This window comes from Xenopus laevis, chromosome 2L (genome assembly GCF_017654675.1).
Source record: "Xenopus laevis strain J_2021 chromosome 2L, Xenopus_laevis_v10.1, whole genome shotgun sequence".
Classification (NCBI taxonomy): domain Eukaryota; kingdom Metazoa; phylum Chordata; class Amphibia; order Anura; family Pipidae; genus Xenopus; species Xenopus laevis.
In genome coordinates, this window is record NC_054373.1 from 2889915 (window position 1) to 2916334 (window position 26420).

The following is a 26420-nucleotide window of genomic DNA, read 5'->3' on the forward strand; positions in this document are numbered from 1 at the left end:
ATGATGATAATGCCCAAACTACTCTACTTATTCCAAGTGATTCCCATCAAACTCCCGAAACTATTCTTTAATAACATAGAATTCTTATGTTTCCTATGGGCAAAAAAACACCCAAGAATAAGTTACAGACAACTAATGAAAGTGATTCATGTCTGAAACAGGAAGGATATAACGTTTCCCGATGTCCATTCCTGTGGCCCCTTCAACCTACAATTTGGCTACCACCCCAGGGCTGTGCTTATTGGCAGCTGGTCCTGTTATTCATATGACTATCCAGCCCTCAGTACATATCCCGCCCCCACAGCTAACAGGACAGGCAGGGACTGGCAGTTAAAGGGTAACTATCCAGCGAGTGCCAGCTCTGAGCCAAATATCCAGCACTTGTATTGCACCACAATTAGGGAGACGCTTTCCCCACACCCACCTTATTCATCTGAACCCAGAATGTACTGTATAGCACTGGCAGAGCCAAGGGCAGGTATGGGATCTTTTATCCAGAAAGCCCTGAAATGCACGAGTGTTATTTCCCATACAGTTCTATTTAACCCATTTATATCTGAGACAAAACCTTGTAACCAATGGGAGCGGAGCTGCAGAACTCCATGTTGGTGGCACAACAGTCCCATTGGGTTTTTCTGATGATTAGAAGCCTTAAAGTACAGTGACCCAAATTATGGAAAGATCCGTTCCCAGAAAATCTATAGGTGAATAGTGAGTGAGGGGTCAGTAGGGGGGTGTATAGTGCAGCTGAGGATCTAGAAGAGACATTACTCCTAATGAACAAGCTGAGACTGAGCCTCACTGACTCGCACCTCCACTACAATCCCTCCCACCTACACACTCATGTCTCCCCTTTTGTCTTTTTCACAGATGTCCAACAATTTACTTGTGTGAAATTAATAAAATTTGAAAATTGAAATCCGTGTGTTTGTGTCTGTTTTGTACAGTTATTTATTGTCTCTTACAGGAAAATAAATATATAATCATTTAATAGCAAGTATGTAACAATTGTGATTTATAGATCTGCACTGAGAGCAGAAAATTGTATTCCTGTTGTAGGGCTTTTCCCAGATTCTGTAAATGTGTGGGTATGTCCCGCAGCCTCATGCCTTTATATGGTCACAGAACAACCCCTCAGTGACTTCTAATATCCTTATTATTTACAGTAGGGGGTACATTATCCCTTATAATACATGAGTGATACTCAGAGTTCCCTGTATAACTCAGCCTGCAGCCTTGTGCCTTTATATGGTCATAGAACAACCCCTCAGTGACTTCTAATATCCTTATTATTTACAGTAGGGGGTACATTATCCCTTATAATACATGAGTGATACTCAGAGTTCCCTGTATAACTCAGCCTGCAGCCTTGTGTCTTTATATGGTCACAGAACAACCCCTCAGTGACTTCTAATATCCTTATCATTTACAGTAGGGGGTACATTATCCCTTATGATACATGAGTGATACTCAGAGTTCCCTGTATAACTCAGCCTGCAGCCTTGTGCCTTTATATGGTCACAGAACAACCCCTCAGTGACTTCTAATATCCTTATCATTTACAGTAGGGGGTACATTATCCCTTATAATACATGAGTGATACTCAGAGTTCCCTGTATAACTCAGCCTGCAGCCTTGTGCCTTTATATGGTCACAGAACAACTCCTCAGTGACTTCTAATATCCTTATCATTTACAGTAGGGGGTACATTATCCCTTATAATACATGAGCGATACTCTTATATACGGTATATACACATATATATTTGGTCACAGACTCCGTCTCCAGTAGAATTGCACATAAACTGCTTCTCTTCATGGTGTCAGGCAATAGAGTGAAACACACAGTTTCCATATTAAATCCAGTAAAACTCATGTAAGGGAGTCAGTTAGGCCAGTTAGGAGGAGATTGCAATAGTCTAAATGGGATAAGATTATTTATCTAGTGAATCTGTTATGACTTTATATGAGATGTGGCTACTGAGACTCCCATGCTCCAGAACCAGGCAGAAGTCAGGAGCAGCAGTGCAGCTGGGGGCCACAGGTTGAAGATCCATTGGGACCCAGAGTTACCGAACTAAACGGCTGCAGGTTCCAAGGCAGCAGCATCTGAACTGCTATATCCTCTATGCTGAGTGTACCCCACCTGTCCCTGGACTCTCTGCGTAAAGACCTGGGACCCCCCAATATATATATACACACAAAAATGGGGGTGGGAGAGAAATATAAAAATGAAAGGGGGAATTAGCCTTTACATGCACTGTTAGTGTCACGTAGATAGTGACATTCGATTGGTCTTTGACTCTGGGTTGGGAAGGATTTGCCTTTCTGTTGTGTCTCTCTGCAGTGTGACAGTTAAACTGCTCTCTGCTCTCTAAGGGCACTGCCCCCGGCACTTCATTTAATATGGGGCTGTATTTATATTGTCACATGTTATCACTTATCAGTCAGTGGCCCCAGCAGCAAAATAGCAGTTTCACTGGGAAACTGAGGAGCCACATATCCCATAATCCCTTTCACATGTCCCAGAATCCCTCTCTCTGGTTTACACTACAACATGTAACGGTCACATGACTGCCTGAGACTTTGTGACATCAGAGGTTGATGATGTCATAATGGCAGCAGATGTGGTTTAAGCTTTGCAGTTGATTATTCACTTCAGATCTTGCGACTGACTGAGGTGAGTGGGGGTTCAGCTGATCTGGGGCTCAAAATTCATGCTTTTTATTCATAAAAATGACACCGAGGCATACAAATGATTTTCTTTCATCTTCTATTAGGGGCCTATTTACTATAGGTGGGTAAAACATGGGAAACTACTAATAAATCTGCCTCCAGTGTCGGACTGGCCCACCTGGATACCAGGAAAACTCCCGGTGGGCCCAGGTGTCAGTGGCCTCTTGCTTCTAATCATTTGGCCTATTTCATGGTCATTCCCTATTTCTTCATGGGAAACAATATTAGAATATAGAAAGTAGATATAAAAGACTAGGAAAATAAAAAGTTTGAGTGAGGAGAGGAGGAATAATGGTTTGGAAAGCGGACCCACGGTCTAAGGCTTGTTTAGGTTTTGTGGTGGGCCCAGTCCGACACTGTCTGCCTCAGTGGGCTCTGGCGCCGCTCACTGTTAGTAAATAAGGCCCATTTGTGCCTATTTTCGCTGTACAAGCACTAGGGATTGTAGGAACCAGGCAGTGCCACTAACTGGGCCTCCATTTCTATTGTTCTTGCAGCTTTAGCGATGAACAGGAGCAAGATCATTACTACACTGAAACGGGCGAAAGCTGCTATAGCCAAACCCTTTCATCATCTACTTCATCCCAAAAAGTCCAACCAGTTTCCTGGATCAGATGCCAAAGATCCAGATGTAGAGAAGAGCCACCATTGCTGCTTCCCACCACTGAGCATCTTCAGGAAGAAGAAGAAGAAGAAGGAAGAGGCCCAAGTATCCTATGTGGGTACAGAAGGGGCAGAGCCAGAGAACCCAACTGAGGAAATGACCGTTGGAGATTCAGTGACAGATAAGGGAGCGTCAGACTCGTCGGAAGAGAAACGGCTCCCTGGGCTCAAGCTGACGGCGCGTCAGAAACGAATCCTTCAGGGCTGTGATTGGCTGGAGGATGACGTTATAGACGCGGCACAGGCAATGCTGAAAAGGCAGTTTGGAGCCGACGGCCTCCAATCCGTCATTGAGGCCCAATGGCAGGTTGTACCTGTGTGTGGCCCAGCTGTACAGATCCACTTTGATAGCGATCGGAACCACTGGTTGGCATCTTGTTTCAGATCCGATAGAGTGGAGATCATGGACAGCTTAAAATCCTCCAAACTCAGCAATTCCATGAAGAGACAAATCCTGGAATACTATGGGGAAGTGGCCCCAGATCCTCTGGGAAGCCTGATACAACTAAAGGTGCACCAGCAACCCAATGGCAATGACTGTGGGGTATATGCCATAGCCAATGTGTGTGAGTTACTGGCAAACGGAGGCCCCACTGGCTGCAGGTATGATGAGAAGAGAATGAGGCAGCACCTCATTGAATGCCTGGAGAGGGGAGAGATCACCCCATTCCCCAAAAAGGCTCAACGCTCCTCACAGAGTGTAACAAAGAGACAGAAGACAGACAAAGAGAGTAATGCTCAATGCAGTGAGGTCCAGGCAAAGGCCCCAACAGATACAAGTGTGGCCCCTACACACAGTAATGTGACCTTACAGTGGCTCCTCATTGAGTGTGAGTGTGAGCTGATACTGCACCTCTCATGTTATGCGGTGTACTTGCATATATGCACCCCTATTGCTCTAGTGCAACTATCCTTCAGCCTCCTCCTTCCTCTACTCAACTGAAGCTGAATGGATCAAAACCTGCAGAGCTAACGGTATCACAAACTGGATCCACAGCAGAACATCACTGTGAGATCCAATCATTCCAAGTGCACATCATCCAGAGAAAGAAACGATAATCTAACATGGAGTATAGAGTGAAACTACAATTCTACCGTGCGAACCCTTTCTCTGGACCAGCTGACCAGCACTGTGACCTTACCGGTCATCATGGACAGGTGAGTGACATTTATTCACAGCACAGGCCATAAGAACTTCTCTTTGGGAGGGTCTCTAATCCGGCTCAGGCTCACGTGCTGCTGTACGGTGCATGTGGTGGGAATGTTCCGCCCGAGCAATAGTGTCCCATTAAACAGGTACTAACTGGATGCTGCTTTTCATTGCAGATTCCTCAGCTCGGAACCAGCGGCTTGGACCAGCATCCTGCAAAAGAAACATTCCAATAGGAAATGCTGGTGCCAAAAGGAATTCTGCAGGAGCTGTGGAAGAAGATTTTGGGTGGGGGGCTGGGGGAGAAGATTCTGTACAAAACTTTTCTTGCCTCCCAGACTCCCCACCAGTGAGCATCAACTTCTGAAACCGGGGGGCTACAGACCCTTTGCCCCCCCCCCACAGTTCCAATGTGCATGGAATTCTTCTGTTATATAATACCCTTTCCTTTTTCCCTATAAAAAAATTGTATTTATATAAATGTTTATTAATAATAAAAAATATAATAATGTGACTATGAGGCTTTGTTGACTTTTTATGGCTGTAGAACATGTGAAAGGGAACAAAGGAGCAGGACTGGATGGGATTCACTCCAGGGTAATAAAAGAGCTCAGCCAATCAAACAAGGTTACGCAGAGGGGTCAAGACAAGGGTTAGATATTAGGGACGAATTAACACTTTTAATGATTTGGAATTATTTGCATCTAAATTTTGGAATGAGTTTATAGAAACTGAAGTCCATGGGGGGTTAGTGGAAGAAGAGGTTTCCCTATATTCTACATCTACAAATAAATCCCAAAAATATCCGTCTCTGGGTGAGATACAAGTTGTGTATCAGTTTGTGAAAGTGATTGACGTAAAACCTCCTTTGTAGGATCACAGGGTGATAACTTAACTGCTGGGGAGAGGAAGGCCCTTAAACATCTACAGAACATGGACCAATTGGTGATGAAGTCCTCCGACAAGGGGGCAAAGTGGTATTAATGGGCCTAGAATATTATATATGGGAGGCTGAGACACAGCTCAAAGACCCCTCCCAATATATGAAACTTGATGGTAATCCTTTACAACAGTAACAATGTAGGTTAAAGACCATTTTACATGAGGCGTTGGCCGTGGGGGTAATTAACAAACAAGAGCATGAATACCTCTATGTTGAACACCCAACGATATTATGTTTTTATCAAAAACTAAAAATCCACAAAAGACTCCACAGATGGAGTGTGGGGGACCCACAGAAAGAGTCGAGAGTTGCATTAAATAGATTTTGTCTTGGCACCAATGGTTGAAACACTCCCGTCTTATGTGAAGGACACATTGGAAGTCCTTAGGAAGTTGGTTGGGAGGGAAGTTTTGGGGGCATTGGGTTTTGCGTTCTTTCATTGATCCCCCATGAGGTGGGTTTGAGAGCAGTGGAGACCTATTTAGATATGAGGGGTAACAAGTTCAGAGACAAAACAAGATTTGCTTTGACACTTTTGGAGTTTGTGCTCAGCAACAATTTTTTCAAATTTGGAGATAAGTTCTACCTCCAGTGTGAGGCACATGGACATGGGGGTGGCCTGTGCGCCTGTGTATACCTGCCTCCATCAGGGTCGAGATGTAAGAGGTCTAACTTGGATGTTAGGTGGCCCCCAGGGGTGGGGGTGCTGTACTCTGGTACATGGACAATGTGCTGTGGAGCAGTTCCCCTGAATAATTGGCAGCCTTTGTGGAAGAGCTTAACCAGAACATCAGATTATTGTACACGAGACATGGAGATGAAACACAAAAAAGATCCACCGCACACCTGTTATCTCAAGCACGAGACTGATGGTGCTGACCTGGTTTGGTCGATGATGAAGGAAGGACGTACCCCCAAAACATTGATACTGGGGTAAGCTCTCCATCTGCATAATTTACAGAAAGCAGCCCTGGGGCCTGGTCAAGACTTTCATTGAGAGGAACTCGTGGAGTGGCCTGGAGGATTACTTCAAGCAGATGGGTCAGTCCTCTTACCCCTCAATAAACTCTTATCCCCGTGCCCATCCTTTATATACCCTACTCTCCTCCCTCCTGTGTCATACTCTCTGACAGGTCTCATTAGTAGGACTGTCTGAATGTTGTGCCTGTGCCCATAGGAATAAGCGCTTGCAGCAATAGTTTGAATTTTTAAGGTTTATAATAAATGACACTTATTATTATAGTTTGCATTATCTTTAATATTTCTAATTATTTACTGAATACAGACCATAGTCCTGTTCTAGACAAAGATACTGTTTAATGATATTGATATTGCTTAATTAACTTACTTGCCACTTGGTATTGTGCTATAATGAGACCAGTAATGGGGGCCCCTGTCCTGAGCCCTGGGGGAGCGGATTTGCTTGATGCCAGTCAGTGAGTGTAGCAGTGGGGTTCAAGTGCAGGGAAGCCACCTCAGATGCCATTGTTCATGGATGGGAAACTTCATTCCTGCAGAGTCTGATCTGATGATGGAAGAAAACAGTTAAGGTTCTTCATTAGCCGAGGCTGGAAAATCCATGAGGAGAAGGAATCAGAACCGCAGCCTGGGGGAGAACCTTCCCAAACATGGCAGCCAACATGATCCAACACACATGGGACTAGATATGAGGAGTGATCAAACAGGTGCGCCCAACTGCTGGGAATCTACTGGGTATTCATTGGGTACTGAGATATTAAATCTGTGTCTCGACGCCTTCTTCACCCTCTTTCTCTCCTAATTTTTATTAGGGCCACAGTGAGTCCATGATCCAATTAGGGGCTCAGAGGATTCTCAGCACTTTGTGCAGGATCTGTTTTTGGTTGAATTCTTAATGTTAAAACAAACCCTAAATTTAGGGCCACACAGGAGCGGAAATCCTCTGATTTGTGCCATACCACAGGCAGTAGCCTCCTCTCTCTTCTGCATTGAATTGACTTCAAGAACTGTGAGTCTCTGCATTTTGAGCCAAAATCTGACAAAGTCTATTTGCAAAGAGTCAATTCAATGTGGAAGAGAGAGGAGGCCACGTCCCGTGGTATGGCAGAAATCAGAGGATTTTGGCCCCGTATGGCCCTAGACTTAGAGGACCTGTAAAATAAGTGAAAGTAAAATTGATGAGGGGCTATTCTTAGAAATTTTGCAATGTACATTCATTATTTATTTTCCTGACAACTTCATTGACTACTTGCTGGTCAGACTGGTGGGAAAATGACCAGCAGGTGGCGCTGTTGTAACACAATTCATTTATATTAACAGTACATGTATCCCTTAATATCTTGGAATTTAAAAGAAAATAAATAATACATGTCATTTACAAAACTGCTTCAAATAGCCCACTCATCAATTTTAAATTCACTTATTTTAAAGGTTTACTTACCCTTTAAAGTCATGTGTCTACAAGGTACCAGATATCTTGGTTTTGGTTCGGTATTTGGCTAAAAATAATAAATGTTAATAAGTGCAATAAATGTCAATGTAACCTTTAAATTAGGGGTTACGTTAACATTTATTGCACTGCACTTATTATACCTATTCTAGTTAATTGATGAATTGGGGATGAATTAACCCTAATCTGTTTGCTAGACAATTTTCTAAAGAATTTGGAGCTAAGTGATTGATACATAAGGTATTCATTTTTGCACTTTACATTGGAATTAATGAATTTATCCTACAAGTAATTGATTTATTATTTATTAGAATACTTTAGCATCTACCTTATTAATTAATTGGGATTATTTATTGGATTAATAAATCAGCCGAAGGAGCAGACCTATTAGATCTAATACGTTGGTGTTGCAGTTTTCATTAGTTACCAATCTCCTAAATCTGTATGTTCTGTCTGATAGGTGGAGAGGAATTAAAGGTTTCCGAGTGACCAATTCTCTTTAAACTAGTTTTATACAGGGGACTTTTCTCTCTATAGAAAGTTTCTCTTTAATACATTTACACTGACTTGGGTCAGACCTCTGCTTTAAAGTGGATATAATTAAAAGTAGATAATCAAGGGCCCTGCTCCTTGTTTTATCATTACCTTGTTAAAGGACCAGTAATGTCAAAGATTTTTACAAAAAAATTTGTTAGAATACAACGAAAAAAACCCATCAACACAAATTAAAATTTAAAATAGCAAAGCCTTTATTATGAAATAACTTACAGAAATTCCACTTCCTGTCCTCTTCAGAAACGGCGAAAAGGCGACCATCCATCCTGCAGCGCTCGATTCCTCCTCCTGGCTATTCAATGAGAGCGTGTCCTCTGCCCGATCGCCTTCTCCAGCTCTTCATCATCCTCCTTCATCCAGCAGCAGTAGGAAGGCGATGTCTCCAAACCCCGCTCCTCCGCTCCAGGAATGCAGCCCTGACTGCCGACCCCCGACTGTGTGGGTTGTCGGAAAGAAGCAGCGGTGGATGGTCGCCCCTTCGCCGTTTCTGAAGAGGACAGGAAGTGGAATTTCTGTAAGTTATTTCTTAATAAAGGCTTTGCTATTTTAAATTTTGATTTGTGTTGATGGGTTTTTTTCGTTGTATTCTAACAATTTTTTTTTAAAATGTTTTGATGTTACTGGTCCTTTAAACAAAGGGATGAGACTTAGGCCTGAACAGCAGTTCAGAGGATTTGCCAAAAACATTTCTGCCCATAACTTTTAATCCATCACATCACAGCACTTGCCCTGCCCCATAGAAAACAGTTTTGTAGAAAGACCTATTTGGCCATGGGAAAGAGAACAACCCAAGATCAGGAAGTGCAGATAATCAGAGCTCTGTACCTGCAGAAGTAGTGCCCGTCTCGCTGGTTCTACAGCCTGACCATGGGAAAGAGAATAACCCAACGAGCTCTGATATACAGTTAGACATGGCCCCCTGTGTGATTGGTTGAATTATAGTTGTTTTTCTATCAAAGCTTTAAAAAAAAAAGAGATCCTGTCCTTGGGCTGATTGGATTCACTTACCAAAGCCCGTTCTACCCTTAGCCCAGAACAAGGTTATCCTGTTCCTTCACATGGCAGTGGGCACCGTTGGTTAATCCCCAGTCACGTGATCTGACAGGATATGACAAGCAATCAATAAATGTTGGCTCCCTGCCCCGCCCTTCCATTCTCATTTCCTGTCACGAAGTTGAGCTCACCCCAACTACCAGCGGGGTCTTAGGCCTCTACCTGCTGAAGCTCAGGGACCGGGTATTACTACCTATGTGCGTCCTTTGAGGGTCTGATCCAGACCATGGCCATCCGTTGCCTCACATCGCAATAAGCCGCAAAGCCATTTGGCACATGCGCAGTAAGTCAATGTTTGCATTTTGGGAGAAAATTAACTCCACATACAAGAGGGTAATGTATAGAGGGCTCTCCTCACTGTGCACTCTGTGGGATAGCATTGGACTGGAGATATTTGGACTGTTACTTGTAAGCTATCTGACTCTATGGGCTTGATGCCCCAGAGTGCTTTGTGGATTAACTCCCCTGATAGTGATATTGGGAGGAGAAGTGGGTGAGTTGCAGGAAATTCAGAGTGCCTAAATTCAGCAGTTTTCAATATTGCTCAGTTCAGGTAAGTAGTTAACAGAATCATCCCTTAAAGGGAGAAAGCAATGTCTTTCCATCATGTTAGTAAGCACTTTCTGTGACTGGAAGCTTCTTTAACCATATACTGTAAGGTGAGAGCTCTCCCCACATAGGGCTGGGAACCTGTGCCCACTGCCATGTTACAGTCCAGGAAAAGAAAATCTCTGTAAGTAGGATATGATTTTCCTATTTCCTGTTCCTTCACATGGCAGTGGGCACCGTTGGGACCTTCCCAAGCAGTACATCTACATCTACATTTAGGGAGGGAAAAATAAGCTAAGCCCCATACAGGCACAATACAATTTAGGAATAATTGCACATATGTCACATGATGTGATACGGCAAATGAATTTATGAATATACCACATTTAAGGTAATTATGACTGCATAAATGCATAGTATAATACAGTGACAAAATAAGTAATTTCCTCTTGTTAAGACAGCAAACGTGCATCATGCACTATTATCTTAACTTAGACCAATGGCTTTTAAAACAGCAAGAAAAAAACGTATACCATCCTTGCAAGTTTCAAATGCATTCAATAATTGCATACTTGGGCACATAATTTCAAGGCGACTTACGCCAAAAGGTACCAGCCAAGGCTTGAAACCCACGCCCTCGGGGGGGAATCCAGGCAATTTGCTGTAAGCGCCATATAACAGCCATATATTTGTAGGATACTGATGCTCCAATAAAGTCTCTCTCGAGGTATAAGCTGCTTCTCCAGGCTTGTGTGTTTACAGCAAACGAGTTTTGGGTACTCGATCCTTCAGCCACAGCTGTCTCTAATAAAGCCATAAAGGCTGGAAGGTAGTTAAGCTTCTGTTATAAAAGGAAATTTTTCCTAAAATGAAAAATAAGACTATTTACCTGATTCTCCATTCTCGCCAAATGGAAGGCGGATGATGGACTTCTGGCACTTGCCCTTCCATCACTCTCGTGAGATGGTTTAGGCACAGCAGACTGGAGCTGCTTTTTTGGCAGAGGTGGGAATTGAACCTCCTTTAAGACCACAGTTATTCGATCCGTGCCACAGATAGCTCCCAGCTGTATGGCAATTAGTTGCACAAGCCTCTTGTATGCGGAGTTATTCCTTAATAGAATAGTACCACCAGCTTGCAGCCACAAGCATAGACGCTTCTCCATAATAGTGCATTTATATAGCATAAGACTTATATGGTTAAAGAAGCTTCCAGTCACAGAAAGTGCTTACTAACATGATGGAAAGACATTGCTTTCTCCCTTTAAGGGATGATTCTGTTAACTACTTACCTGAACTGAGCAATATTGAAAACTGCTGAATTTAGGCACTCTGAATTTCCTGCAACTCACCCACTTCTCCTCCCAATATCACTATCAGGGGAGTTAATCCACAAAGCACTCTGGGGCATCAAGCCCATAGAGTCAGATAGCTTACAAGTAACAGTCCAAATATCTCCAGTCCAATGCTATCCCACAGAGTGCACAGTGAGGAGAGCCCTCTATACATTACCCTCTTGTATGTGGAGTTAATTTTCTCCCAAAATGCAAACATTGACTTACTGCGCATGTGCCAAATGGCTTTGCGGCTTATTGCGATGTGAGGCAACGGATGGCCATGATCTGGATCAGACCCTCAAAGGACGCACATAGGTAGTAATACCCGGTCCCTGAGCTTCAGCAGGTAGAGGCCTAAGACCCCGCTGGTAGTTGGGGTGAGCTCAACTTCGTGACAGGAAATGAGGATGGAAGGGCGGGGCAGGGAGCCAACATTTATTGATTGCTTGTCATATCCTGTCAGATCACGTGACTGGGGATTAACCAACGGTGCCCACTGCCATGTTACAGTCCAGGAAAAGAAAATCTCTGTAAGTATGATATGATTTTCCTATATCCACATGTTCAGCAGCAGTGTCTCCCTTCTATAATGTCCCACAATGATTATATAGACCGGAGCACATTCAGCACCCACCTTACTGTGAATTGAGATTCATACATTTTGCACCTCCTTTTCTCCCATACAATTTAGAATTTTTGGCCTGATCCTTTACTATCAGAGGAGTTTGCAGAATAGATAGAGAATATGCAGGAGAAGAAGCAAATGCCTCTGAAATATGTTCCACCCTGTAAGTGATTGGCTGTTTGTTTTCTCTTTAGGCAGGAAAAGAGGTGCCGAGGGAAGGAACACTAGACTGGTACTAGTAATGAGTATCTTGTGAGTATCTACCTGGGGGTGCTGGGGCAGAGTTGTAGAGGGACGTAGATTTCCCATCAGTGCTGAGAACACTGGCACCTTAACAGAATTCTCATGAGAGGAGCAAGTGGAAATATTGTGACCAAAACCAGAGCAGAAAAACAGGTGAAACCATCGTATGTTCTAGGCCTGAGGCTTAATCACTGCCTTTATGCTGGTGCTGTTTCTGAGAAGATTTGGGGTCACAACACACTCTGTATTGCCCTTACTAAGTGGCCTGTACAGCGCCCCCTTGTGGAAATGATTTGTATGTGATTGTGTGATTGTGTTTTCCTCAGCCTGGTTCTGTTGGTCCTACTCAATGTCACCCTGTCAATTTTATTGATGCCCATAGACTTTAATGGGCGTCGGCGACATTTCGCAGGCAGCGAATATTTGGAGAGAGACGAATCGGGTCAAATTCGCCCATCCCTGGGGCTATTCAGTGTTTAATTTATTTCAAAGTAGGCCGACACATACACACTGCACTTCTGTTTGTTGTATTCTGTTACAATTGAAAAAAGGTTAAAACTTTTAAAAGTTTACAATCTGTTTTATGTTTTGCGGCTCCAGACTGGAAAAGGGGGCAAAATGTCTCTTTTGATAGTAAAGGTTGCCGACCCCGGCCCCAGACATATGAAACTGCATTGAAGCCGGAGAGTTATTATTGTTTCTTATTACTTTTTATCTTATACACAACAGTCTCCCAATTCATCTGCCACTTCTGTTATTTCAACCACTGCCTCAGAACTGGAGATTAAAGGGCTGGTTATAGAATGGACAATTCTAAGTCAATTTTCAATTGGTCTTTTTTATTTAGTTTTCTAGTTTTTGAATTATTTCCCTTCTTCTTCTGAATGTTTCCAGCTACATCCTACTAAGAGTTAACTGTTTAATAAGAAGGAATTTGTATCCAGAAGAGCTGAATATAAATATGGGATGAGTTTGGGTGTTACTGGGTGGGGAATTACTAATGGATTTAATAAGAATAATTCCTCTGTACCTTTAAGTGCCCTTCTCTAGTGCCACTCCGAGCTCTCACCACTAGGGGGTAGAGAATATGGTTAGAGAGTCAGCTCCCGTGTTCTGTTTACTGTAACCACACGAGAAAGCTCATAGATGCAGGAATCACGGCACTGGCATGGACAGCTATAGGAAGCACCCCGGAAGTGCCACGCACGCTATTGGCACGCACGCTGCGTTCCATCGCTCATTACGTAATCGATCCCTTCTCTGCAAGTTTATTGGTTGCCTGTGCAAGCGGGAGGGCTCGTATAATCCACGTGACTCTGGGACTGGAGACAGTAAGCTGCTTCCACTCGGCTGAGGATGTGGATGTGGGGAGCGGCGCTGAGGAGGAGCGGGCTGCGCTCATTGGTCGGTGGGTAGGCACGTGGCGCTGGAGGAACTGATACAGTGAAGTGGTGCCAGGGAGGATTATGGGTGCAGGAAGTGATTGTTGTGCCTGAGGGAAGGAGGATGGCGCTGCCATGGGGCTCTGTGTGTTTGAGTTTGTGCAGGAGGCAGAGGAGGTGAAGATGGGGAGTCTGTACATCAGGAGGTGACTGACCATAGAATAATAGAAGGATCTCCCATATAATCTGCTTGAGCATCAGGCCACGCCCACAACCTGCCCAATATACAGATCTGCCTCAAGTTTCTTCTCTATTTTCTGTCTGTTGCATCTCCCCCCCCCCCACTGGAGCAGTTTGATATTAATTGCCCTCATTGTTGTTTAAAGTAGGGCCCCGCTCTCAGGCAGGGAACTGTAGGGCTTGTTAGTCTGACATCTCTGTGCCTCATGCAACTGCCAAGGACTTGCTGGCAGGAGACACAGTAGTAGAGGAGGGGGGGGGGGCACGGTTATTTTGGGTCATTCCCAGAGTTACCTACTACTAATTCACCTTTCCCTTTACTCGCTGACAGGGGCCCCCAGACAGTTTGTATAGAAATCCTTGACTCGCCCCCCCCCAGTTGGACAGAGCAGGACATTGATGAGTTGGACGGGGGTCGCGGTGCCAGTGATTTGGTGGAGAAGTTCCCAGCCTGGCTCTCAGCACATTCCCCTGAATCAACAGAGTCTCATATTCAGGCTGCTGGGAACAGCCCCAAATAAACTCCAGGACCACAGAACAATCGCCCCATTCACTCACTGTCACAACAAACTGCCGCCTGTGGGAATGGGCAGTCGCATTCAGCAGTCGCATTCAGCAGTCGCATTCAGCAGTCGCATTCAGCAGTCGCATTCAGCAGTCGCATTCAGCAGTCGCATTGTCAGTGCTCTCACCAGACCTTGTGCCTTGGCCGAGGGGTTTGTCTGTGCGAATCTTGTGCATCAGACTAAGCGACTAAAGGGGGGAACGAACATATTTTATTTCTTCAGTGAAAGAATAGTGGCAGCCGAGAGGTTAATTAACCCATGATGTACATTTGTTACACTTTGTACTGCACCAATTATCAAAGGGAAAGTAGAGGCTCTCAGGATGATTTGGGCTTTAACAATCTATATATTTAATTGCACAGCCTGTTAATAAAGGGATTGTCTGTGCCGGGATTTCTGTATCCCTCCCATTGTACAGCAGTGAGTCTGTCGTATCCACTTGTCCTGCTCCTGAGAGCTGCGCCTTTAACCCTTCCACCCACAGATGTGACCGGCAGCACCCAGGAATCCATCTGTAGCTATAAACTATTGGTGGCAGCCACGTCAGATACAGATTGTATACAGGGCTGGGATTGTTGCCTGCTCTCGCCCTATTTGCTAGTGCAGGTAGGTGCCTGGGAGTTGCAGCAAGTCTCACTGGTGCAGGTAGGTGCCTGGGAGTTGCAGTAAGTCTCACTAGTGCAGGTAGGTGCCTGGGAGTTGCAGCAAGTCTCACTAGTGCAGGTAGGTGCCTGGGAGTTGCAGTAAGTCTCACTAGTGCAGGTAGGTGCCTGGGAGTTGCAGTAAGTCTCACTAGTGCAGGTAGGTGCCTGGGAGTTGCAGTAAGTCTCACTAGTGCAGGTAGGTGCCTGGGAGTTGCAGTAAGTCTCACTAGTGCAGGTAGGTGCCTGGGAGTTGCAGTCAGAGCTGTGGAGCAATTTTGGGAATCTGAAGTGGGAGTGAACAAAAATGAACAGACTAATGAGCTGAAATAGAAAAGGTGAATATAATGAGATGTACGAGATTCTATGAAGGCGGAAATGACAGAAGTTATTGTGTTTGTAAGAACAAGACTTGAGTTAATTTTGGGTTTTATTTAAAGTGATACAGACACGTTTATATAAAATCAGTAATGTGTCCGTATGAAAGGTGCTGGGTGCTACATATTTAACTCCAAAAGCCCCGCAAACCTTTGTGAAGCCGACCCCTCCGACCCTCCAACACTGATAATGGATCTTGTGCGACTGATTCAGTGGCGCTGGGGGGGGCGACCCTTCCATAGACTCGTCACAAAACAAGGCAGGACTCCGGCCTATGGAAGGATTGCGGGGAGTTGCAGTAAGTCTCTCTAATCACACATTCTGCTGATTTCAGAGCGAGTGACTGTGCTGAAAGGAGGGTCTTGTCCTGTACCCGCTCACACCCCTGTACCCACACGGACACTGGTGATTCAGAGATGGATGTGCAGCAAAGCCCAAGAGACCAAGGCCAAAGAGCCGGGTAAATTACTTCTCATTTTCATTGGTGTTCAAGGGTCGTTAACTGGCCTACAGGGGGCGCTGTGTCTTACAATTGCCACATACAGGAATGTTCTGGGCACACAATAAGCTAAACCCTCATACTGTACTGTCTAAGGGAATCAATATGGCACCTCCCTCCTCCCATATGTATAAATACAAATATACAGAGAAGGAATGTTCTGGGCACGCAATAAGCTATACCCTCATACTGTACTGTCTAAGGGAATCAATATGGCACCTCCCTCCTCCCATATGTATAAATACAAATATACAGAGAAGGAATGTTCTGGGCACACAATAAGCTATACCCTCATACTGTACTGTCTAAGGGAATCAATATGGCACCTCCCTCCTCCCATATGTATAAATACAAATATACAGAGAAGGAATGTTCTGGGCACACAATAAGCTATACCCTCATACTGTACTGTCTAAGGGAATCAATATGGCACCTCCTCCCATATGTATAAATACAAATATACAGAGAAGGAATGTTCTGGGCACGCAATAAGCTATACCCTCATACTGTACTGTCTAAGGGAATCAATATGGCACCTCCTCCTCCCATATGTATAAATACAAATATACAGAGAAGGAATGTTCTGGGCACACAATAAGCTATACCCTCATACTGTACTGTCTAAGGGAATCAATATGGCACCTCCTCCCATATGTATAAATACAAATATACAGAGAAGGAATGTTCTGGGCACGCAATAAGCTATACCCTCATACTGTACTGTCTAAGGGAATCAATATGGCACCTCCCTCCTCCCATATGTATAAATACAAATATACAGAGAAGGAATGTTCTGGGCACACAATAAGCTATACCCTCATACTGTACTGTCTAAGGGAATCAATATGGCACCTCCTCCCATATGTATAAATACAAATATACAGAGAAGGAATGTTCTGGGCACGCAATAAGCTATACCCTCATACTGTACTGTCTAAGGGAATCAATATGGCACCTCCTCCTCCCATATGTATAAATACAAATATACAGAGAAGGAATGTTCTGGGCACACAATAAGCTATACCCTCATACTGTACTGTCTAAGGGAATCAATATGGCACCTCCCATATGTAGAATATTAGAATAACCGGTTTGTTGGTCCATTCAGGGGTCACCTTCAAGGTACCGGGACACAGACCCACAGACTTTGAAAAGAAGATTCTGGTTTGGGGCGGGCGCTTTAAAAAACAAGAGGACATACCTGAGCTTGTCACGTGAGTATATCACCTGCGCTGTGGGAGGGGCCAGTGAGGAAGACTTGTGGGGATTGGCTCCACAGGGGCAAGTAAGCTTGTGATTGGCTGAGGGGAGGCCTAAACAAACTGCATAAAGTTTCTTATGGAAAACTACAAGATGAGGGTTCACTTTGGGGGAGGGGGGAAGAGAAATGAATCGGTGGGGAGGGGTGAGTATTACGGTGCCTCCGGGGCAGAGACAATGGGGCATTTATCAACACTGGGCAAATTTGCCCATGGGCAGTTACCTATAGCAACCAATCAGTGATTAGTTTTTACAACCTGCTGCAATGAATGCCTCAATCTGGTTGCTATTGGTTACTGCCCATGGGCAAATTTGCGCAGTGTTGATAAATGAGCCCCTGTGTGAGGTGGTGCTGCCCTGTGAGTCTCCGCTCATGGTTTGTGCCCTTCCCTAGGTACGACATGGTGGAGATGGCAAAGAGCAGAGTGCGGGTCAAGGTCTCCTACATCATGATCATAATGACTATACTGGGCTGTATCACTATGGTGGTCTCTGGGAAGCAGGTGAGTGTCCCAAATGCCCGCCCCTAGTCACCCAGCCACCATCTGATTGGTCTGTGAACATTCTACCGCTACATTCAGTGCCCTGATTGGCTACACATTGCTCTAGCCTTGTTAGTGTTCTGATTGGCTACACATTGTTTCAACCTTGAGCTCTCATAGGCTGCAGGTTTCTCTAGCTGTGTCCAATGGCACCTTGTTAGTTGCACTTTCATTTGAATATTCCCACAATGTGTTGCCATAGAATATATTGAGCCTAGAGAGTTTGTCTTGTGCCGGGACTCTGACAAGGTCCGATTGGGGCTGTGTTGCCAGAAAGTCACTTTATTTGAGCAACGACTCTGGGGTATTTACTAAACACGCCGTATATTTGGGCTCAGATACCACTGTTAAATGACAGCAGCGTCGCTTTAAATTTCAGATCTTAAAGGGCAACTACCGCAGAAATGAAAATCAAATATAAGCTTCTGAAATAAGAAACTTTCTAAATACAATCAATTAAAAATTCTGCATCATTTCTGAAATAATCAAGTTTATCTTCACTATCCCTCTCTCAGCATCTGTTTCTCTTCATTCTCTCTTCATGCAGCAGTTGGGTGTCAGATATTCAGTTAGATCCAATATATCTTATAGGGGGGCTCCTTTCCTAGCAGATGTATTAGAGCTCCCTCAAATAACTGATTCCAGTACAAACAAAATCTAACAGAATAACTGCCTTTTGCACAAATTCTGCATGTAGAGAGACATGATGTCTGGTGAGTTTAATAGAGTGAGCTCTAATACATCTTCTAGGCAAAAGGAGCCCCCCTATAAGATATATTGGATCTAACTGTCAGTGAATATCTGACACCCAACTGCTGCATTAAAGGAGAATTCAACCTGTAACATTAAAAAACCCTACCCTAGTAATATTCCAGTCCCGAACAACTGTGCATGCGCCCGAAAAAAATCAGAATTTCCAAAACATTTTCATGACATTTTCCGTCACTTTCGGAAATTCTCGTGACGCATGCGCAGTTGTTCGGGATCGTAATATCTCTTCAACTGCGCATGCCCCGAAAGTGACGGTCTGTAGTGATGTGCGGGCCGACCCGATACACGCGGGTCTGGGTCGACCACGCAGTGCTCCGGGTGAGCTCTTCTCCTGCTCTCCCCGCCCGCCACCTTCAAATGCCGGAATCTGGGTTCCGATTTTATATTATCGTGTCTGCTCGTCCCTTTTGTGACGTCATCGGCGGGGCGGGTCTATAAAAGGACCCCCGGACGCGGGTGTGGGTATTAGCAGGGTGGGTTAAGGTCGGGTGGGGGTCAGGGAAAACCCCTGACCCGCACATCACTAACGGTCTGCTTCCGAAATGTAACGAAGAAAAGAAGATGGGAACCGTAAACTCCCGAGGACAGAATCTGCATGAAGGGGTAAGTAGAAAGTTAGGGGCATTTGCTCCGGGTACCAGATAGGCTGAGGGGGGGTCTATGTAGGGTAGGGGTACAGATGCTGAGAGGGATAGTGAAGATAAACTTGATTATTTTAGAAATGGCACAGAATTTTTAATAGATTGTATTTAGAAAGTTTTCTATTTTGAGTATGAAGAAGCTAATATTACATTTTGGCGATAGTTCCCCTTTAAGACGCTGTGTATTTGGGCTCAGGCAAGTGTTAAATGACAGCAGCGTTGCTTTAAATTTCAGATCTTAGTCCAGTCCCGTGTGCCAAGTCTCTGTATAATGAGACGGGATTGGCCGGCCAGAGACTGGGCCGGGAACTGACTGTAAAGGTCGTTTAGATGAACTATAAATATCAGCGCATGGAATTGAGTTCTAACAGCACCAGTCTCTCAGTAGTCTATGTGCCAGGCATGTGATTTATTTGCCCACACACTGAAGCCACTAATCACTATTGCCCCCACTATATACAGGCGGCCGCCAGGCACGAGTCCTTGGCCAGCCGGAACCTGGAGAAGAAGGCGAGGCTGAAGGATGAGCTGCAGAAAGAGATCAGCAAATCAGAGTGAAATGAGGGTCCGGAACCCACACACAATGCCCCCCACCTGTACCCCATCTGTTTGTAGAGTTTTTAGCTAGTGGATGCCACTGACATCACAGTTTATATACTATATATATATATATCTCCACCTGATCATGTGACTGCCCCCCCCAGTCACTGGTCCCTAATTGTGTTATTGCAGCAACATGTGGGTCGAGACATTTCTAGGGACATGAATAGTTTTTTGGGTTCTCTAAATAAGTTACTGATCCATGTGAGTCTAATTGTTCTGCTGGTGAATTAGAAACATTCTCCGAATTAATCTGTAAGAAGTCAGTACAGGAAGTCAGTGTTGTGCAAAATCCATAAACTCCATTGTTCCCTCACTTGCTGTCAGTCCAATGGAAGCTGCGCCCACTAGTTCTACATAAAGGTTCTGGGCTCACAAGTCTTTCCCAATCACGGCTACACACTCACACTCAGGGCCGCCATCAGGGGGGACCAGTGGCCGGGTATGATGAGGGGCCCGGCAGTGCGGCACTTTTGAAAGAGCTGGGCCCCCCTTGCGAGCGTTGAAGATGTGCAGCCACCTGAACCTGAAGTGTTGAACAGCCGAAGTCCCAAAAACAGCCGACATTGAAGTCCTGAAGCCCCGAGTTCTACTGACACCAATTTGTGTTTACTTTATTTAATCCCATGGCCACCAATGGATTATTTTAATATTCTATAGGCCCCTTCCACCAGTCTTTTTTAAAAAATGTATTTTGGGGCCCGAATTTTTTTTACTTGTATAAGGGGCCCTGGCGCCAATGTTTTTTTTTTTTAAAATATTTTTAAGGGGCCCTGATTTTTTTTTACTTGTAAGGGAGGCTCTGGCACCAATGCTTTTTTAAAAAAACTTTTATGGGGGCCCTGGAGCCAATGTTTTTTTTTTTTAAATTTATAAGGGGGCCCTGACCATCAATAGCTTGAGTGTCACAGACACTTTCCAAGATGGTGACCCCCTGTGACAAGTTTGAAGTCCTGGATCATTGCTGCTATTGACAAGCTCAAACTTTAGCCTCGTGCAATAAATTCACTATAGAAAATATGCCATTTTTAGCCACATTCATTTTTAGGTTTTAGTTGTCCTTTAAAGTGGACCTGTCATCCAGACACAAAAATCTGCATAATAAAAGTCCTTTTCAAATTAAACATGAAATCCAATTTATATTTTTTATTAAAGCATTCATAGCTGTTGTAAACTCATTTAAAAATCTCAACTGTCAATCAAATATTGTCTGCCACTCCTTTATGCCAGTGGCATAGAGGCGGGGCAGACAATTACTTTCACTTTCCATTCAGCACTTCCTACATGTCACTGCTCTCCCCACATTCAGCCGTTCTCTTCACCATTTAATTGTGTAACCAGGACATGGGGATGGACATCAGGTCCCACATTCTGGTGCACAAACAAGATTCTGAGATGATACAAGACTTGTCTTAATAACAGTGTCCACAAAATGGCTCCTGCCTGCCTGTTATAATTATGAATTCCCAGACTGAAGGAAACAAGATTCAAATAATTTATATAGTGTAATTAAAGTTCATTTTGCTTGACTAATGTGATAAAATAGGATTTGGAATGTTTTTTTTTGGGTGACGGGTCCCCTTTAATTGGAGAAGGTCCATCAGTGCCAGTCATGGGAATAGATAGCCCACTAGCCCAGGGTACATGATGTAAAGCAGTGTTGGCCGAGGGATGGGGAATACTGGGGAAGGTCTAAATAAAGTGGCCAAGGTGAAGGGCAGTTGTGTAGTGAGGGGCGGGGTCAGTGGAGCTGGAGAGAGAGGAGTAGGTCGGCTTGTTGCACAGTTTGGGCTCCATTGAAAAGTAAAGACGGGAGATCCACTGACAGACCAGCAGCAACTGCACTCCATTATGGAACCCTCACTACTACATGATCTTTAGCCTTTTATTATAGCACTTAAAGAGGTTGATATTTTTCCGTTGAATTGTTGCCCAGTATTTGTTTACCATATGATCCCCTTATATATTTATACATAGTTATCATATCACCCCTTAAGCGCCTCTTCTCCAGTGTGAACATCCCCAATTTGGCCAGTCTTTCCTCATAGCTAAGATTTTCCCTTTACCAGCTTAGTTGCCCTTCTCTGTCCCCTCTCTAATACAATAATGTCCTGTTTGAGTGATGGAGACCAAAACTGTACGGCATATTCTAGATGGGGCCTTACCAGTGCTCTATACAGTGGGACCCCCTCCTCCCGTGACTCTCTGCCCCATTTAATACAAGTCAAGACCTTATTTGCCCTTGATGCTGCTGACTGGCATTACTTGCTACAGACAAGTTTATTATCTACAAGGACTCCAAGCTCCGTCTCCATTATGGATTTGCCTAGTGCAGTCCCATTAAGGGTATAAGTGGATATTGTTACATCCCAGGTGCAGGACTTTACATTTATCAACATTGAATCTCATTTGCCACTTAGCTGCCCAGATTGCCAGTTAGTCAAGATCCTGTTGCAAGTGCCACATCCTGGATGGAATTAATTGGGCTGATAGTTTTGTGTCATCTGCAAACACTGATACATTACTTACAACACCCTCCCCTAAGTCATTAATGAACAAGTTAAATAAAAGTGGCCCCAATACCGAGCCCTGGGGGACCCCACTAAGAACCTTACTCCAAGTAGAGAATGTCCCATTAACAACCACCCTCTGTACCCGATCCTGTAGCCAGTTTCCTATCCACGTGCAAACGACTTCATTAAGCCCAACAGACCTTAGTTTAGAAAGCAGTCGTTTGTGGGGCACAGTATCAAACGCTTTGGCAAAATCCAAATAGATCTACTGCCCCCCCCCACTGTCCAGCATCTTACTTACCTCATCATAAACAGCAATCAAATTAGTCTGACATGACCTATCCTTCATAAAGCCATGCTGATTGCTGCTCATAATGACATTCATTAGGACAAAATTTTGAATGTGATCCCTTAACAAGCCTTCAAATAATTTGCCCACCACAGATGTCAGACTTACTGGCCTATAATTGCCAGGCTGAGATCGTAATCCCTTTTTTAAAGGAAAACTATACCCCCAAAATGAATACTTAAGCAACAGATAGTTTATATCAAATTGAATGACATATTAAAGAATCTTACCAAACTGGAATATATATTTACATAAATCTTTCCCTTTTACATCTCTTGCCTTGAACCACCATTTTGTGACTCTATCTGTGCTGCTTCAGAGATCACCTGACCAGAAATACTACAGCTCTAACTGTAACAGGAAGAAGTGAGGAAGCAAAAGGCAGAACTCTGTCTGTTAATTGGCTCATGTGACCTTACATGTGGTTTGTATGTGTGCACAGTGAATCTTACGATCTCTGGGGGCGGCCCTTATTTTTTAAAATGGCAATTTTCTATTTATGATTGCCCAATGGCACATACTACTAAATAAGTATATTATTATGATAATGGTTCATTTACATGAAGCAGGGTTTTACACATGAGCTGTTTTACTCAGTTTCTTTTAATAGAGACCTACATTGTTTGGGGGGTATAGTTTTCCTTTAATATTGGAATAACATCAGCTTTTCTCCAATCCATAGGCACCATACCAGATGAAAGTGAATCTGAGAAAATCAGAAATAAGGGCTGGTCTAAAACTGAACTAAACTCTCTTAGAACCCGGGGGTGTATGCCATCAGGCCCTGGAGCCTTGTTTACATTAATTTTTATTAAAGCTTTATGAATCATATCCTGAGTCAGCCACTGACTAGATTGAGCTGAGCCATTAGTGCAGCTATAAAGTGAGCCTGGGAACTCACACTCCTCTATTGTATACACTGAAGAAAAGAACTGATTTAACACATTTGCCTTATCTGTATCTGTTACAACCATACTGGTACCATTATTTAATGGAGCAACACTCTCAACCTGCATCTTTTTACTATTAATAGATTTAAAAAACTTTTTAGGGTTAGACTTAGCCTCCACCGCAATTAACTCTTCACTTCTTTTCTTAGCCTTCCGGATTGCTGATTTACAACATTTATTACAGTGTTTATATTCATTAAATGCAGCTTCTGTCCCAACAGATTTGTAGTTATTAAATGCCTTTCTCTTCTTTCCCATTAACTTCTTTACTCCTGTATTAACACACCTCCAGCAATTTTTTGACCACGCCCCTTTCTGTGGCCACACCCCCTAATTACCATGTTTGTTTTACAAAATTTGGCAGGTTATGAAAGTTTGAAAATATTTCTCCTTATCTAAACTGTGTTTTTGTGTCTCAAAATTGTTACAAAGTATCTTATTTGCACCTGTTAGCTGTTCTGGGCTCTCTGCTAAAAGCCAATTAAGTGAGAAATTATTTTTCTGGCTGTTCAGTGCAGAGAAAAGAGGGACTTTCCAGTACAAATGAGGGACTGCGGGTTGAGCTGTCAAAAGAGGGACTGTCCCTCCGAAAAAGGGACAGTTGGGAGGTATGTTGTATTAAGCCACACAGGATGATTCTTAGAGCTTCTACGTTTTCTCATTAAGGGAATAAATTGAGAACAGTAATGATTTAATATCAGTTTAAAGGACAACCATTTCTGTTCTGTGTTTTTAGCTGAAAACCTAATGCCCCAATCAATACTCTGTAGGGCAGCCCTCAAGGCACTAAAATTAGCTTTTCCAAAATTCCTGGTTGTTGTTGCCCCAGTATATTTTGTTTTTTGCACCAGACATTAAATGATATAACATTATGGTCACTATTACCCAGGGGTTCAATGACTTGCACATTTGCTATAAGTTCTGGCTCATTAGAGATCAATAGATCCACAATAGCATTTTTTCTGGTTGGCTCCTCAACAACCTGTGCCATAAAATTGTCATGTAACAAGTTTCTAAATGATAAACTTTTTCAGTTAAAGTCCTAATTGACCTTTTACCTCCCCCCCAATGACAACAAATACATCTTCACCCCAAATAACCTCAGGCCGGGCTCCCTGGTGTATCTAGCAGAACCATTCCCCCCATAACCCCTATAACCCCCAAACGGGCTTTGCCTGAATACTGGATACACAATTGCATTATTAGAATCCAGCGTCACTTCTATGGCTGACACTTTGGACTGGGGTGCAGGTTGGGGGCAGAGCTGATGATGTTTAGGACTAATGAAGGGCTGGACCCACATCAATCAGGACAGTCGTTTCTGGGTTCCAAACCCAATGGGATGATCACATTTACTGGCAGATATCCGGTCGATTCTCAGAATGACAGTTGTAGGGAGATCCCCATCCACAACTGGAGCTCATATCAGCCTGTGATTGGCCAACAACAACCCTCATGGTATAATTAATAATAACAGAGGCATATTATTATTTTGTATTATTGCAGCTTTCAAGCAATAATTAGTGATTGGGATGGGGGCCCCCAGTGTTTCCTCTCTCTGCTGCACAGAATGCTGGGAAGGACAGAGAATGACACATTCCCTTATCCAATCACAACAGGGGCTTTATCTCCCTCAGCTTTAGTCTATAGGGAAGAAGCTGCTGCGTGTCCCTCTGGTATCTGGGGGGGCTCGGAACCTTTATGTAACTGCCACACCCACTACAAGAATTTGGAGTTTGCTGGTCAAAGGAGAACTGGGAGATCTGTGTCTCCAGAGATGCCCCAGTAGCTCCCCATCTTCTTTTCTACTGATTCACATGCTCTGTGCTGCTGTCACTTACTGAGCTTAGGGACCCACTCACAATATATCACACACACACACACACACACACACGAAAGCAAGATCCAAGATGGGGAGTTGCTAGGGGCAACTGTGAAGGCCTGGACCATGACAGTTACATGGCTGCTGTACCTCTGGGCTGGTGCAGTCCATTCAGCATAAATTATACAGCATTAAAGTAATAGTTTAGTGTGAAAATAAAAACTGTGTAAATAAATAGGCTGTGCAAAATAAATAATGTTTCTAATATAGTTATAGTTAGTTAGGCAAAAATGTAATGTATAAAGGCTGGAGTGAACAGATGTCTAATAAAACAGCCAGAATCCAACTTCCTGCTTTTCAGCTCTCTAACTCTGAGTTAGTCAGTGACTATAAGGGGGACCACATGGGACATAACTGTTCAGTGAGTTTGTAATTGACCCTCAGCAGCTCAGATTCAACAGCAACAGTTATGTCCCATGTGGCCCCCTCAAGTCTCTGATTGGTTACTGCCTGGTAACCAGGGTAACCAGTCAGTGTAAACCAAGAGAGCTGAAAAGCAGGAAGTAGTGTTCTGACTGACTTGTTATACATCCAATCACTCCAGCCTTTATACATTACATATTTGCCTAACTAACTATATTAGAAACATTTTTTATTTTGCACAGCCTATCTATTTACCCAGTTTTTATTTTTACTCTGAACAATTCCTTTAAAGCCATTTTTATAGAGTTTACTTTAACTGGTTATGTTTTTTGATCACATCTAATAAGGAATAATAATAATCTTTTTGAAAAGTATTAGGCTATTTGGTTACCTCTATGAGTCAAGCCTGCCCGCAGGTTCCTGCACCCCCTGTATGCAATGAGGGAAGGCAGAGGTAAGTTTGCACTGTGCTAAAATGCTAATAAAATGAGTGCCGCTGTTTTAGACCTTTCTACAAAGATTCAGTAAAGGCCATGGCCAACAGGTCCCTCCATTTGAAAGCA

General features: G+C 43.7%; 2 protein-coding genes across 2 annotated transcripts in view; both read left to right on the forward strand.

Moving 5' to 3' along the window:
* LOC108705700 (protein Aster-C-like) overlaps positions 1-13188 on the forward strand; it is an 83035-nt gene extending 69847 nt beyond the window's left edge. Inside the window, exons 3-5 of the mRNA XM_041581156.1 lie at positions 12232-12289; positions 12607-12722; positions 13175-13188. Coding sequence (XP_041437090.1) covers positions 12232-12289; positions 12607-12722; positions 13175-13188 — 188 coding nt within the window. The remainder of the gene's footprint in view (positions 1-12231; positions 12290-12606; positions 12723-13174) is intronic.
* Positions 13189-13540: 352 nt separating this feature from the next.
* LOC108707811 (protein FAM162A) lies at positions 13541-20511 on the forward strand. The gene is made up of 5 exons (XM_018245811.2): positions 13541-13688; positions 15822-15947; positions 17095-17200; positions 17641-17749; positions 19663-20511. Exons 1-5 carry the CDS (start codon positions 13637-13639, stop codon positions 19756-19758), a joined length of 489 nt encoding a protein of 162 aa, XP_018101300.1. The 5' UTR covers positions 13541-13636; the 3' UTR covers positions 19759-20511.
* Positions 20512-26420: the final 5909 nt, after the last annotated feature.